We start from the raw sequence: 12,500 nt of genomic DNA, 5'->3' as shown, positions 1-12,500 counted from the left end.
CGAGGGCCACGGCCAGCAGCGGGGTTAGTGAGCCCACACACGCTGGCCAGTTAACAGCGGAGGCGGAGACGCTGCTGGCGGCAATAAAGGGTCGGAGGTGGTAGGGGGAGGCCTGGTTCTGCGTGCGGCCTTGTCCTGTGGGCGTCCTGACCTCACGGGGCAGCGAGGCAGGCTGGTCTTGGGGATGGCTGGGGAGAGGCATCCAGGGTTCAAGGTCTAAAATAGTGTGTTGGGTGTGGGCTGTGGCCGTGCAGGGGCCTGCACCCGGCAGGGATGATGGGCTACTGCAGGCAAGAGAGGGTGAGAGAGGCACACCAGGGGTGGGGGCGACAGGCAGGCGTGTGACGGGGGTCCAGTAAGGGTCACTGTCAGATCCTGAGGAGGAAGTTAAGCCCTGGGTGGTGGAGTGGGTATCTAGGAAGGAGCGTCGCCCCCAGCCCTCACTGACCAGGGAGTCCTCACTCTGGGAAGGGTGAGGGTGGAGGGTGGCCGAGGTGGTAACCAAACACACAGGCATGGGGTTACTAGGGATGGTGTGTGTGAGGGTGGGGGGTAGGGCAGACCGTCCTGTGGTCAAGGCAGGCCCGTTAGTGCAGGCAAGGGTAGGGAGACTCCTGCGTCTGAGTGTCACGAGACAACTTACGCGGGGCGGCCAGGAGCGCCGGTCGCTGGAGGCATGAGGGTGAGGGCTGGACTGGCGCCAGTGGACGGCGTGTTGTGGCGGCTGCTGGCGCACCTGCGGCATTCCCACACAGAACGCACAGCCAGCTGCTTCCAGGCCTTCTTCAGCCTCTTGGCGAAGAATCCTTTCCTGCTGTTTACGTTTTAGCTGCTTAATAGAAGTGGGTTTGTGGGAGTGGGAGGCAATGTGGGGAGCCATGGGGGAGGCGTGGGAGGCAGCGAGGTGACCAGCACAAGGGTGAGAGTAAGCGGCGTGGTGAGCTTCACAAGGATAGGGGAGGACAGCGTCGGGGGTGACATAGGGGTGGGCAGGGTGTGTTGGGGAGGTATGAGCTAGTCTGTGATTGGGAACAGCGTGCTGATGCTGATGGTGGGCAGCCTCAGGAACTCGTGCATATGGATCAACAGCCCAGGGCATGCCAGGCACACAGGGTTGGTGGGGCAGCATATGTGTGCCTGGAAAGGGGGCTGCAGGGGGACAGTACCCCTCCCACACTGGTGATCCCACCGTCCTGCCCATGGGTTGCGGCACCACAGCAGGGCTTGATGACATCTCCTTAGACCCATTGGTGTGGTGTTCGGAACGTGGAATGCCAGCATGGGGTGGAGGGCTTGCTGGAAGTGAAGTAATGGGAGGGACAGCAATGGGCTGTTGCACTGCCCCTGCATGTCCTCGAGGAGATGTGTCTACCTCTTGAACCACTCGAGACTTGCGGTTGGACCAGCGTCGGGGTGGCACTGGTGGCTGGCTTGGTGCTTCTGTCTGAGGGGTGGAGGCCTTACTGAGGGCAAGGCTTGGATCCTCATCTGATGTGTTGACACACATGGCTGGCGCAGCATAGTATTCGCCAGAGCTGCAAGAATAAATGTCAACACTTTCAGTGTCACTGAATGGGGCATGATGGGAAACAGGTCCACCCACCAACCCACTCTGTACGTTGTATACGCCGGCAGTGGTGTCATCCTCCATTCCAGTGCGAGCTGGTGGTGTGGGTGAAATAATATCCTGTGAAGAGTCCCTCCCACCACCACTCACTTTCTTGACACGGGCATCACTCTTGGGGCCAAAATATTTAGAGGCTTTCCTGAGGCCATTCTTGAAAGCCGCCACGAAAGTATTTTCTGAACTTTTGGCAGCGGGTAATGTCCGGGAGCGGCGGCTGTCACCTTCACCTTCACTCTCATCAGCCATGTACTCGCCAGGGGAGATGTCAGCCTCGTCACGAGATTCCAGCAGCATATCACCCTCGCTCTCTTCATCACTAACTATTTCATCCTCATCATCGTCTTCAAACATGAACATGAGAGCTTCCTGTCCCTCAAAGCTCTGAAAATCTTCTAAGCCCTCAAAGTCTACAGCAGCCATATCATCTTCATGCCAGATGTAGCCCAGGAGCAGGTGGTCCTCATCACCCCACAGCACATCGTCTGCCTCTGCAGTGAAGGGCTCACACATACTTTCGTCAGGCATCGTCTCTTCTACTGTCTGAGTATTTCTCATATCATCAACCTTGTCACTACTAATACTCTCAGAACAGGGTTTGCTGAAAGACTCCTCTCCCGCCGATTCTAGTGGTATAACGAGGCTGCTCAAGTCGACTCGTTCTTCAAAGAGGCAGGCACCTTCCTTCTCTTTGTTCTTAGTGTCTCCAGAGGACTTGCCTAAGATGTGGAGGTTTTTGGCACGTCGCTGGTCCAGTGACCGACTGATGCGCTCACCAGGCTTCACCTTCACCTTGGTCTTCACAAAAAGAAAGTCAGCCGAGTCGCTGGAGGAGGACATTCGAGATTCGTTCTCTGACTCGCTGGCAGAGTCCCCATACTGGTGCACCTCCAGCTGGGTCATGAGGCTGAGATGCTTGGTCTGTGTAGAACGACGGGATGGAAACACTTCTGGGATGATGAGTCGCAGTGACTCATTGCCTTGAGAGGACCGTGGTGGGGAGATGATAGATTCCCTTTTGTCACTGCTACAGTCGTCTACGACACTTCCATCATTGCCACCAAGCTCCCTTTCAAATTTCTTAAGCTTCTCCTCAAGACGTTGCATGTCAGCGTCCATAGCAGCAAAGTCCTCATCACTCTCATAGCCAGGAGGTTCTTCATCTGATTCTGGTTGGACTGCGGCATGAGCAGCACGCCACTGGGCCTCGTCCTCATCCTCATCCAGAGGAAAGAGGTCTCGTCGTGCCACAGGGCCGCCAGTTGAGGTCCACCACGTATCTGACCCGGTTGAGGAGGCCGAGGCTGAGGCTGAGGCTGAGGCCGAGGCTGGCAGGTCAGCATAAGTGGCTTGGCAACCAGAAGAAGCAGAGCCATCTTCAGGGGTTTCACACTCCGCCTTCAGTGAAGCCCCAACAAGCGAGACTCTTGGTGCTTCCTCAGGTAATGTTTCATTTCTATTAGACTTGGAACTGGGTGGAGTCTCTTGACATCCTTCTGTGCCATCTGTAGCGTCCACAAACTCCTCCTCAGCATCTTCATCAGGAAGTGGCAGCTCAGGGGTGTGGCTGTGACTGCCCAGAGTCACCACCGTGGCACCACTGATCGAGCTGTGGCTGGATGTACAGCTGGGATTTAGAGATACAACCTCCAGGGCAGGTTCATACTCTTCTACAGACTCCTCCCGTGCCAGACTGCTGCCTTCAGCCTCACACTCTGGTGATGACTCACAAGCCTCAGTCACCACGACACGCACAGCTGAAAAGGTTCCCTCAATGGAATCGTCTCGTTCCTGGGCCTCATCTGATGACACTTCAGTTGGAAAATGACAAATGGCACCTTCTCCAAGTTGAACTTTCCTTTCCTCCTGGATTGAAGAAGTAAGACTCTTTGTGTCTTTGTTTTCTGTAGAAGCAACAAACGGATCAGGAGTTTTCAGGGCTTCATGCCTGATAGTGGGTCCCTCATCTATGAACATCTTTTTCTCCATTTCTTTTTGCTGAGGTAGGCTTTGAAAGCCATAAGATGAAACCTGGCCACTTGTGACAGATGGTGTTTCCTCTGGCAGACTGCTGGAGATTATCTTGCGAGACTCAACATGCAAAGACGACACAGAACTCGTATCATCTATCTGGGAATGATGGTGGTCCTTAGCTGTGTCCATGTCTTGTGTTGCCCTCATTTCGCAAAGCGTCCCAGAAAATGCTGAGTTCACGTCAGTAACAGCTTGGCCAGGATGCTCAATCTGATCAATGCCAACAGCATCATCAATGAAAACTTTCATTTCCATCTTAAGAGAATGGGTGTGAGTGTCATCACCAGCTTGCACATCAGAGGGACTATTGCCACCACAAGAATCTGAGACTTCACCAGCAAGAGCATCTTTACCGGACACAGTGGAGTAAGAAATACGCTTGTCTGTTCCTGACTCTTTGTTGCACTGGGCTCTCATTTCATTTTGCTGTATGGTGCTGGGAGCAGAGGTGAAGGCATCATGTTGGACAGCATCATGTGAAGGAGTGGCTTCTTGCCCAGCGAAAGAGTTTATGGTTTGTCTTATTTTGTTTTTTAGCGTTGTGTCCAGAGGCAGCACGATGGGAAGCGGAGTAGTTCTGGTCTCTGCTTGGCCCAGTTCCTGTCCAGACCCACCCTTTGGTCCTGTATCCGACTCTTGACGTGGAGCGCTTAGATTAGGATCGGTTCCACCACTGCCAACTCTGGAGGCAGACTTAGACCTGGTGGAGGTGTGTGCTGGTGGCGGCAACACCTGGCCCAAGGAGGACAGCCTGTGCCTGGTTCCCGCCACGGGTGACAACTCTCCAGATACCTTGCTGCCACAAATGATGTCCAGTGGGAAGCGTGTAGGCCGGGGAAGAGGCGGGCTGTCAGCCTGACGGGTAAGCATGGCTGCACGCTGGCTGATTCCAGTCTTTGAAGCAGCCTCACTACTTCTCATCCAGGGGCTGGTGACCACACCCTCTCCAACTTCCCCATGACTTCCCACTGTCACTGATTCTCTCTGTGGAGACACAAATTCGTCCATTCCAGCAGGAAAGGACGGAGGTGTGGCCTCTTTGGTCTTGATGGAGGGAGGTGTGATCTCCCTGATGGTGATGGAAGATGTGACCTCTGTGGTAGTCATACAAGTTGTCGCGATGGAGGGAGGTGTGACCTCCCTGATGGTGATGGGAGGAGATGTGACCTCTGTGGTAGTCATACAGGTTGTCGCCTCTTTGTCAGTAGATGTAGTTTCTTGAGAGGGAACAGAAGGAAAGGACGAGGAGGGGGGAGTGATCTCTTCAGAAACACTGTAGTAAAGGGAAGGAGGAGGTGTAACATCTTCAGGAGTGACTGGAGAGGAAACAGGTGGTGTAGCCTGTGCAGTGGCAACAGGTGGAGGGTGGTAAGGAATAGTAGCCTCGTTAGAATGGATAGGAGGCATAGCTTCCTCAGACAGGGGAAAAGAACAGAGAGGAAGTGTGACCTCAGACAGAGGAGATGTGGTTTCCTCTCTTAGAGAGGAAGAAAGAAGAGGAGAGAAAGGGAATGTTTTCTCTTCAATTGCAGAAGAGGGAGGAGAGGGAGAGTAAGGCGGTGGTGTGGCTTCTTTAAACTGTGGAGGAGGAGGTATAATTTCTTCAGGATGATAAAGAATGGAAGGAGAGAGTGTGTCCTCGTCTGAATGATAAGGTGAAGTCACCTCTGAATGGGGAAGAGGAGGAGGAGAAGGAGAAGAGGAATGGGGTGAGGTTTCTTCAGGTGCAAAGGAACAAGGTGAGTCATGGGATGTCACCTCCTCCAGAGCAGAGAAAGGAAGAGAGGGGCGAGGTGTAACATCCATAGATGCGAGAGACTTGCCCTCCTCTTCCGAAGCACAAGGCTGGCAGGGCTGAGGCGTGGCCTCCCTGGATGCTGGCGGTGTGACCTCGGAAATAAAGAGGGAAGGCTGAGGTGTGGCCTCCTTAGATGACGGTGGTGTGGCCTCGTCTTCCTCAATAGCCAGTGTGATGGTGGCGGTGGCCTCCTCCTCCTCCTCCTCCTCTTCAATAGGAGAGAAATGGTAGGATTCAGGTGTGGCCTCTTTAGATGCTGGTGGTGTGACTACCTCTTCCTCCACTTCTTCACCAGGGGGAAGGGTGGGTTCAGGTGTGACCTCCGTGGGTGGAGGGTTGGGTCTCGTCACTCTCAGGGTGTCACTGGAGAGTTGCTTTGCGCCACCAAGCAGTGTCGCTTCCCTCAGGACTGGCTGACAGTCTTCAGAATCTGTCGTGGGGCTAAACGCGGCTCCCGGTGCCTGCGTCAACGCCTCCGTCTCCACTTCCACCAACTTCTCTGGCTCACGGCGATGGCAATGAGAAGGAGTGAAAGGAGTAACTACATGCCCTCCTGACTCCCCCCGGGTATCCCCATGCGCATTACCGCCCCGCGGAGGCCAAGAGACGACTGGTGACGGTGCTATTGTCACGCCCTCAGCTGAAGTTCCCGAGGCAAGGCTGGCGTCACTGGTGACTATCGAGTCCGTAGCAAATATTGGTTTGTTAGATGAGGTCAACTGCACCCTGACCTCGGCGTCCTGTGCAGAAGCAGTCTCGCCAGAAGGCACAGTGATGTCAGCGTGCCCCGCAGCGCCGCGCTGTGCCGTAGCTCGGCGGGTGGTGAGGAGCGGCGCGGGGGGCTGTAGTTCATACGGGAAGCAAGGATCGAGGTCGTCTTGGTGGAGCGGCAGGTTAACATCCTCCTGGGATGGCTCGCTGTGCTCTGCAGTGTTTGGGAGGAAGTCCCTGGGGCGATGCAGCTGAGGCACGGCTGGGGGCACAGGACTGGTGCTGGTGCTGCTGCTGGCAGAGCCGCGGTATGGTCGTGGAATGCTGTTCACATTACATCGCGTCGTGTCAGGTGGCGCAGAGCCAGTCGATCCCCAGGGCGGTGGTGGAGTAGAAGGGCCCCAGGGTGGACTGGCAGTGTTGCTGCTTGATTCACAGGATGGCGGCGGCCGAGGAAGGGATGTCCCAGACCCTCGGCCGCCGCCCGCGTCGCCACCCGGCTGAACATGGGCGGCAGCCAGCCCCTCCTCGCCCTCAATCAGCGACTGGCGACGTGAAGAAGGAACAGAAGATACTATTTCAGAGTCCAGGGAAGTCTGTGAGGCTTGTGGCCAGGCCGGGAGAGGTGACAACCTATAGGAGGGTAACCTGCGCGGCAGCGTGTTACATCTGAAGAGCGGATATGGGTCTGGCGAGGCGGGGCCTGAACCCAAGTTGACGCCACACAGTTTAATAAACCCACTTTCGTCCTTGTCCTCCGCACCGCCCTCCTCGCCGCGGTACATGCGTATGTCACACTTGTCAGAGTTCCTTTTGGGTCGATGGGTCTGCCAGGAGGCGTCGCCCTTCACTCTGAAGGTCACGCCGCCGGGAATCTCCCGGGAGGTGTTCCTGCTGCTCACAAACATGGGGAGCAGGTTCCGCACCTTGGAACTGTCCGCACCACTAAGCTTAAAACCGTAAACTGAGGAGCACCGGCCGGAAAAGGAGGGCGGCTCCGGACGGAGGGTGGCGGGCGAGGGCGCCGCACCACCCGCCATGTTGTCACTGCTCATGGTCACCAGTTCACCACCACCACCACCACCACAACTATTTATAGCTGCGCGCCACCCGCGTCCCGACAACACGAGTGCCCATTCCTCGCCGGCATGGTGGTGGCCCTGCTCGGCGTGGCCCAGCACTGGGTACTGCCACAGCGCCTCCCCCACCAGCACCTGCAGCGAACCTACCACCTCCCCAGGGCAGTGCGCCGCGTGTGCCTCCCCCACCACGCCATGGCAAAGACTGCCCGCCTGCCCGTCGCTGGTGCCAGCCCACTGCGGCACTTGGCACTCCTTCTCACACTGCCAACAGACCAGGTCGCTCCACTCTGGCCCCTGCATGTCGCCTCCGGGCACTTCACATAACACCGTGGCCTTGCCGAGGGAACACGGGGCGGGGCAGCCATGAGGTGGTGACGCAGTGACACTGTCCTCACCATTCTCCCCCTCACCCTCACTATCACACAGACACTCTTTTCCTGCAGTGCCAGGCAGCACGTCAGCCCCACCGGCAGGCAGCGGGTGCTGACCTGTGGTGCTGGAGACTCCAGAGGACCCAAGCGGGAGGGCGGGGCGGTAAGGTAGGGCGGGGCCAGCCAATCCGCCCGCCGCCTCCCTCGCTGGCGGGCACGCTGCGTCACCCGGCAGGCACCCCTCCCCTCCACCCTCCTCCACCAGGACATCCTTCTGCTCTCCTTCTACAGGTAAGTCTGTGATGTCCTGCATGATGACAAGCTTCGGGAGGCCCTTGGAGCGTTGGGACTCACAGTGCAGGAGGCGAGGACCGGGAGGAGGTGTGAGGTGATCGACTCCCCCGTCAGGACTCATTGGGGCAGGGGGGGAAGAGGGAGGCGAGGAGCAGCACTCTCTTGCCCCCGAGGAAGGGTGGGTCGCCATTGAGTGTGTTCCCTCGTCTATCACCGATGGGGATTCCACCCTTAATGGAGAGGCGAGCGGTGATAGCCGGGGCAGCTGTTCAGGCGCGGAGGGGAGGAGCGAGGGTGGGGAGGAAGGAGAGAAAGGAGGAGAGGATAAAGGAGTGGAGGAGGAAGTAGGAGAGGATGAAAGGAAATGCTGGGTAGAGTCCGTACACAACTCACTTGAGGGGAGGGGGGAGGAGGAAGCAGGCGGAGGAGGAAGAGGAGGTGAGGAATAAGAGGGAATAGAAAGAGGAGGAGAGGAAGGAGGGGGAGGAGGAGGAGGAGGGGAGGAGGAGAAGGAGGGAAGGAGAGGACGGGGAGGAGGGAAGGAGAGGAAGGGGAGGAAAGGAGAGGAAGGAGAGGAGGGGAAGGGGGAGGAGAGGAAGGGGGAGGAAGAAGAGGAGAGGAAAGGGAAGATGATGGAGGAGGAGGAGGAGGAGGAGGAGGAGGAGGAGGAGGAGGAGGAGGAGGAGGAGGAGGAGGAGGAGGAGGAGGAGGAGGGGTAACAGAAGAAGGCAATGGAGTGGTAAAGATGGAGGGAAATGGAGATGAAGGAGGAGTAGGAGTAGGAGGAGGAGGAGGAAGAGGAGGAGTATGAGGAGGAGGAGTATGAGGAGGAGGTGGAGGAGGAGGGAGAGGAGGAGTTGGAGAAAGAGTAGTGAGATGAGGGGAAGAGGGAAGAGGAGTGGAAGGAGGAGAAGGAAGTGAGATATCAGAAGGAGCAGGAGAAGCAGAAGGGGAGGAAAAGGATGATGGAAGGGAATGAACACGAGGAGGAGGAGGAGGAGGAGGAGGAGGAGGAGGAGGAGGAGGAGGAGGAGGAGGAGGAGGAGGAGGCAAGGCCGCAGCACTGGCCGGACAGGAATAGGTGACAGGTACGGAGGTCTGCAACGCCTCCGATTGATACGAACACCAGATGTCGGATGCCTCGGGGCTGGTGGGGATGCGCTGCGCCTCGCCGCCCACACTGCCTCCGCCGCCGCCCTCCTCGCAGGGTGGCGGGATGGAGGTAGCGCACAAACTGATATCCAGCTGCTCCTGACGGCGGAAGGCGGTGTGGGTCACTACGTGGCAGCACTCAGGCGGCGGGGCTTTGCTTGTCTGCTGGACTGCGGGGGATGTGAGAGTGGGCGTGGCGGCGTGAGGCACCTCGAGCAGCACAGTGTCAGAGGACTGTGCAGGGCTGGTGGCGCTGGTGACAGTAGACCCGTGAGGCGCACACTGCTGCTGCTGCTCCTCCTCCTGCACCAGATCGCCTCCAAGCGTGCCCGCCGAGAGGTTCTCCTCAGCAGAGGAGTGGCAGAGGCGGGCCTGGCGCTCAGCGGAGTCACGCGGCACTGGATGGCGGCACGGTTCATCGGGCACTGGCAGCACGGTAGAGGGGCGAGAGGGCGAGGCACAGCCTTCCTCCCCGGGTCCCGCCTCGCCACCCGCCGTCCCGCTCCTGTCCCTGCGACTCGGGGGAGAAGGGCTCCTCTTCCGGGTAATAGCATGGCGCGTCAGGGACTCGGCCAGTCTACCCAAAGCCTGGATGTCAAGCACAGGGTGCGGGGGCGGTGGCGCGTCCACCACCTGCTGGCAGCGGCCCCGCGCCAAGCCCCCCGCGTCGCTATCTTCGTCTGGAGGCACTGCCGCATCGTTCCTGTCCCGCCGGCTCTCCTCGTAAGACGGGTTCCACTGCCACACATCCTCGGTGGTCGGCACGAAGCCCGCCAAGCTGCACTCACTCTCAGTATCACTGTCCGCCTCGCCCTCTGAGGCGGAACACCAGCCCGGGCTCTCCACCTCGCCGGAACTGCACGTCCTAAAACTAAACAGCGACTCCTCGTCCTCACTGAGGCGGCGCGCAGCCTTCCTGCAGACACACGACACTGCCGAGGAGAGGGGACGGCACTCCGCTGCGCACCTTAGGGCCACCGCCTCAAGCACATCAGTAACGCCCGCCTTACCCTCCTGCTCCTCAGCCTTGCCGCAAGCCGCCCTCGCGGCACACTGACCCTCCACATCAGCTGAGCCGCTCCTGCCCGTAGCCAACAATGTGTCGGGGGGCGGCGGGGGCTGCGCGGGGGCTAGGAAGACAACAGGCACGTGGGTAACAGAGGCAGTCTGGCCCACAATGCTGTCGCTTACACGGGCACCACTATGCACCCGCGCGTCGCGGGAGTCAACAGTGCCCGGAGTGGTCTGGCTGTGGAGCTCATAGTACGGAACACAATCAGCGGAGCAAGCCGCGGGGCAGCCTGGCGGTACGGCAGCCATCGCAGGAGAGGGCAGGGAAGCAGGCACGGCTGACAAATCACCGACACATGCCCTACTTGTGAGCGGGGAGGAACGTGGCCCAGTGCGCGGCGCGGGGCTCGTGGCCGTGGCGACAGGCTGCTGCACGAGTGGTTGGTGGCGTGGCGGGACAGGCGTGGCGGGGGTAGGGCAGTGATCTGTAGCGGGACTCGGGGGCGCCTGGTGAATCAACACAACCTCACGGGCATCGTCCAGCAGCGCCTGACACGACGCCAGCAGCTCTTCGGACGACCATTTGGTGCGCGGCGCCGCGTGGCCTGCCGGGGCCTCCACCTCCACTTCCTGCAGCAGCGACTCGAAGGCCACGAGCAGCGCCTCCGCCGAGCCCTGCCAGGCCTCCCCCGCGCCAGGCAGGGCGCCGCTCATCACGCCACCACTCCCAGGGGCACGTGGCGCCGCAGCACTTGATGACCCAGCGAGGGCCGGGCGTGCGGCGGGGCGCGGCGTGGCGTGTGAGGCGCGCGAGGGAGCATCAAACTGGCGGGTGTTGAGAGGCGCAGCGCTGCCTCACCCTGCCGCTGCCAGGCCTGTGCTCCACCTGGCCCACCGCCCCCCACTCTGCGCCAACACCACCGCCACAATAGTTTAGCACCACCAAACACCACCGCTACCACGCTGCCAACACCGCTACGTTGTAGGCGCAACGGTAGTACACCACCACCACCGACACCACCACCGCCGCGAGGAAAACAACGCAAACATTTCCACGCTGTAGTGTAAAGGAAGAAGACAAGTACCGCAGGAAGACGAGGAACATTACCAACAAGTACAACAGCTGACACGCAGATAAGGAGAAGAGAAGAGATGATGGAAGGGGAGGAAAAACACCAACAGTGAGAACATAGTAGCAAGACAGAGAGAGGGAGGGAAGGAGGAGGATATTAAAAGGATAGAAGGAGGAAAGGGAGGAAAAAAGTGAGTCTAAGCTTATTTGTAAGTTATTAATGGTCCCCCAAATACCTGTAATATGACAGGTTGCTGCGAGAGGGGGGGGGGGAGGCTGGAGATGATTCAGAGAGGTGTGGAGAGATGGAGAGAGACAAGCTACAAGGAGAAAAAGAGGAAAAAAAGGGCAAAAAATGAGGGAAAAAAAAGGAGAGGAAAAAGAAAGGGAATAGCATTTTGAGTAGATAAGAAAAGAGGGTAAAATGGAATAAGGGAAAAAAAGTATGTTAGAGAAAAGAATTAAGAAAAATAAGAAGCAAATAAGGAAATAAAGGAGAGAACTGGGGAAGAACAAAACGAAGGAACTAGAATGCAGAGAAGAGGATGAAAATAAATGATAAAAAGGAAGAATAAATGATAAAAAGGAAGAACAAATGATAAAGGAAGAATAAATGATAAAAAGGAAGAATAAATGATAAAAATAATAAATGATAAAAGAATAAATGATAAAAGGCAGAATAAATGATAAAAAGGAAGGACAAGAATAAGAATAAATGACAAAAAGGAAAAGTGGAATGCTGAGAAGAAGATAAAAGTAAATGATGAAAAGGAAGAGAGGAGAGAGGAGAAATGCTAATGGAAGAAAAAAGAAAAGGAGGAAGAGAGAGAAAGACAAAAGGACAAACAGATGAAGAAAGAACAACGAAAATGGAAGACAAAAACACGAAAGGAGAATTTGAATCCCACGATAAATATATTTGCTGTCCAATAAATTCTCTCTCTCTCTCTCTCTCTCTCTCTCTCTCTCTCTCTCTCTCTCTCTCTCTCTCTCTCTCTCTCTCTCAATGGCCTTGGATAATCACTACATTTACACTAATAGACGAAACATTCCCTCTCCTCCTCCTCCTCCTCCTCCTCCTCCTCCTCCTCCTCCTCCTCCTCCTCCTCCTCCTCCTCCTCCTCCTCCCCATCATCATCATCATCATCAATAGAGTAGGGAAATAAAAGACAATTTTCACATTCTCCCAACTCATAAACTCCTTCACAAGTCTTGTCTCGCCCACTCACCGGTCTGGCGCGCGGCTCTACAGGTGTGAGGAGAGGAGGAGGAGGAGGAGGAGGAGGAGGAGGAGGAGGAGGAGGAGGAGGAGGAGGAGGAGGAGGAGGATTAAAAGGAAAATGTTCGCGTG

The 12,500-nt window shown here is 57.0% G+C and overlaps 2 protein-coding genes across 4 annotated transcripts in view; both read right to left on the bottom strand.

Annotated features, from left to right (window-relative positions):
- LOC123511909 (pneumococcal serine-rich repeat protein-like) overlaps nucleotides 1-8,416 on the bottom strand; it is an 8,972-nt gene extending 556 nt beyond the window's left edge. Inside the window, exon 1 of the mRNA XM_045267984.1 lies at nucleotides 644-8,416. Within this exon, the coding sequence (XP_045123919.1) occupies nucleotides 644-8,104 (7,461 nt within the window). The 5' untranslated portion in view covers nucleotides 8,105-8,416. The remainder of the gene's footprint in view (nucleotides 1-643) is intronic.
- Nucleotides 1-12,500, bottom strand: part of LOC123511911 (unconventional myosin-XVIIIa-like) — a 152,260-nt gene that overhangs the window by 41,445 nt on the left and 98,315 nt on the right. The window lies entirely within an intron of this gene.

Source organism: Portunus trituberculatus, chromosome 32 (genome assembly GCF_017591435.1).
Source record: "Portunus trituberculatus isolate SZX2019 chromosome 32, ASM1759143v1, whole genome shotgun sequence".
In the NCBI taxonomy this organism is placed as follows: Eukaryota; Metazoa; Arthropoda; class Malacostraca; order Decapoda; family Portunidae; genus Portunus; species Portunus trituberculatus.
The sequence above is the reverse complement of the archived record's forward strand: the minus strand, read 5'-3'. Positions and strand labels throughout refer to the sequence as shown.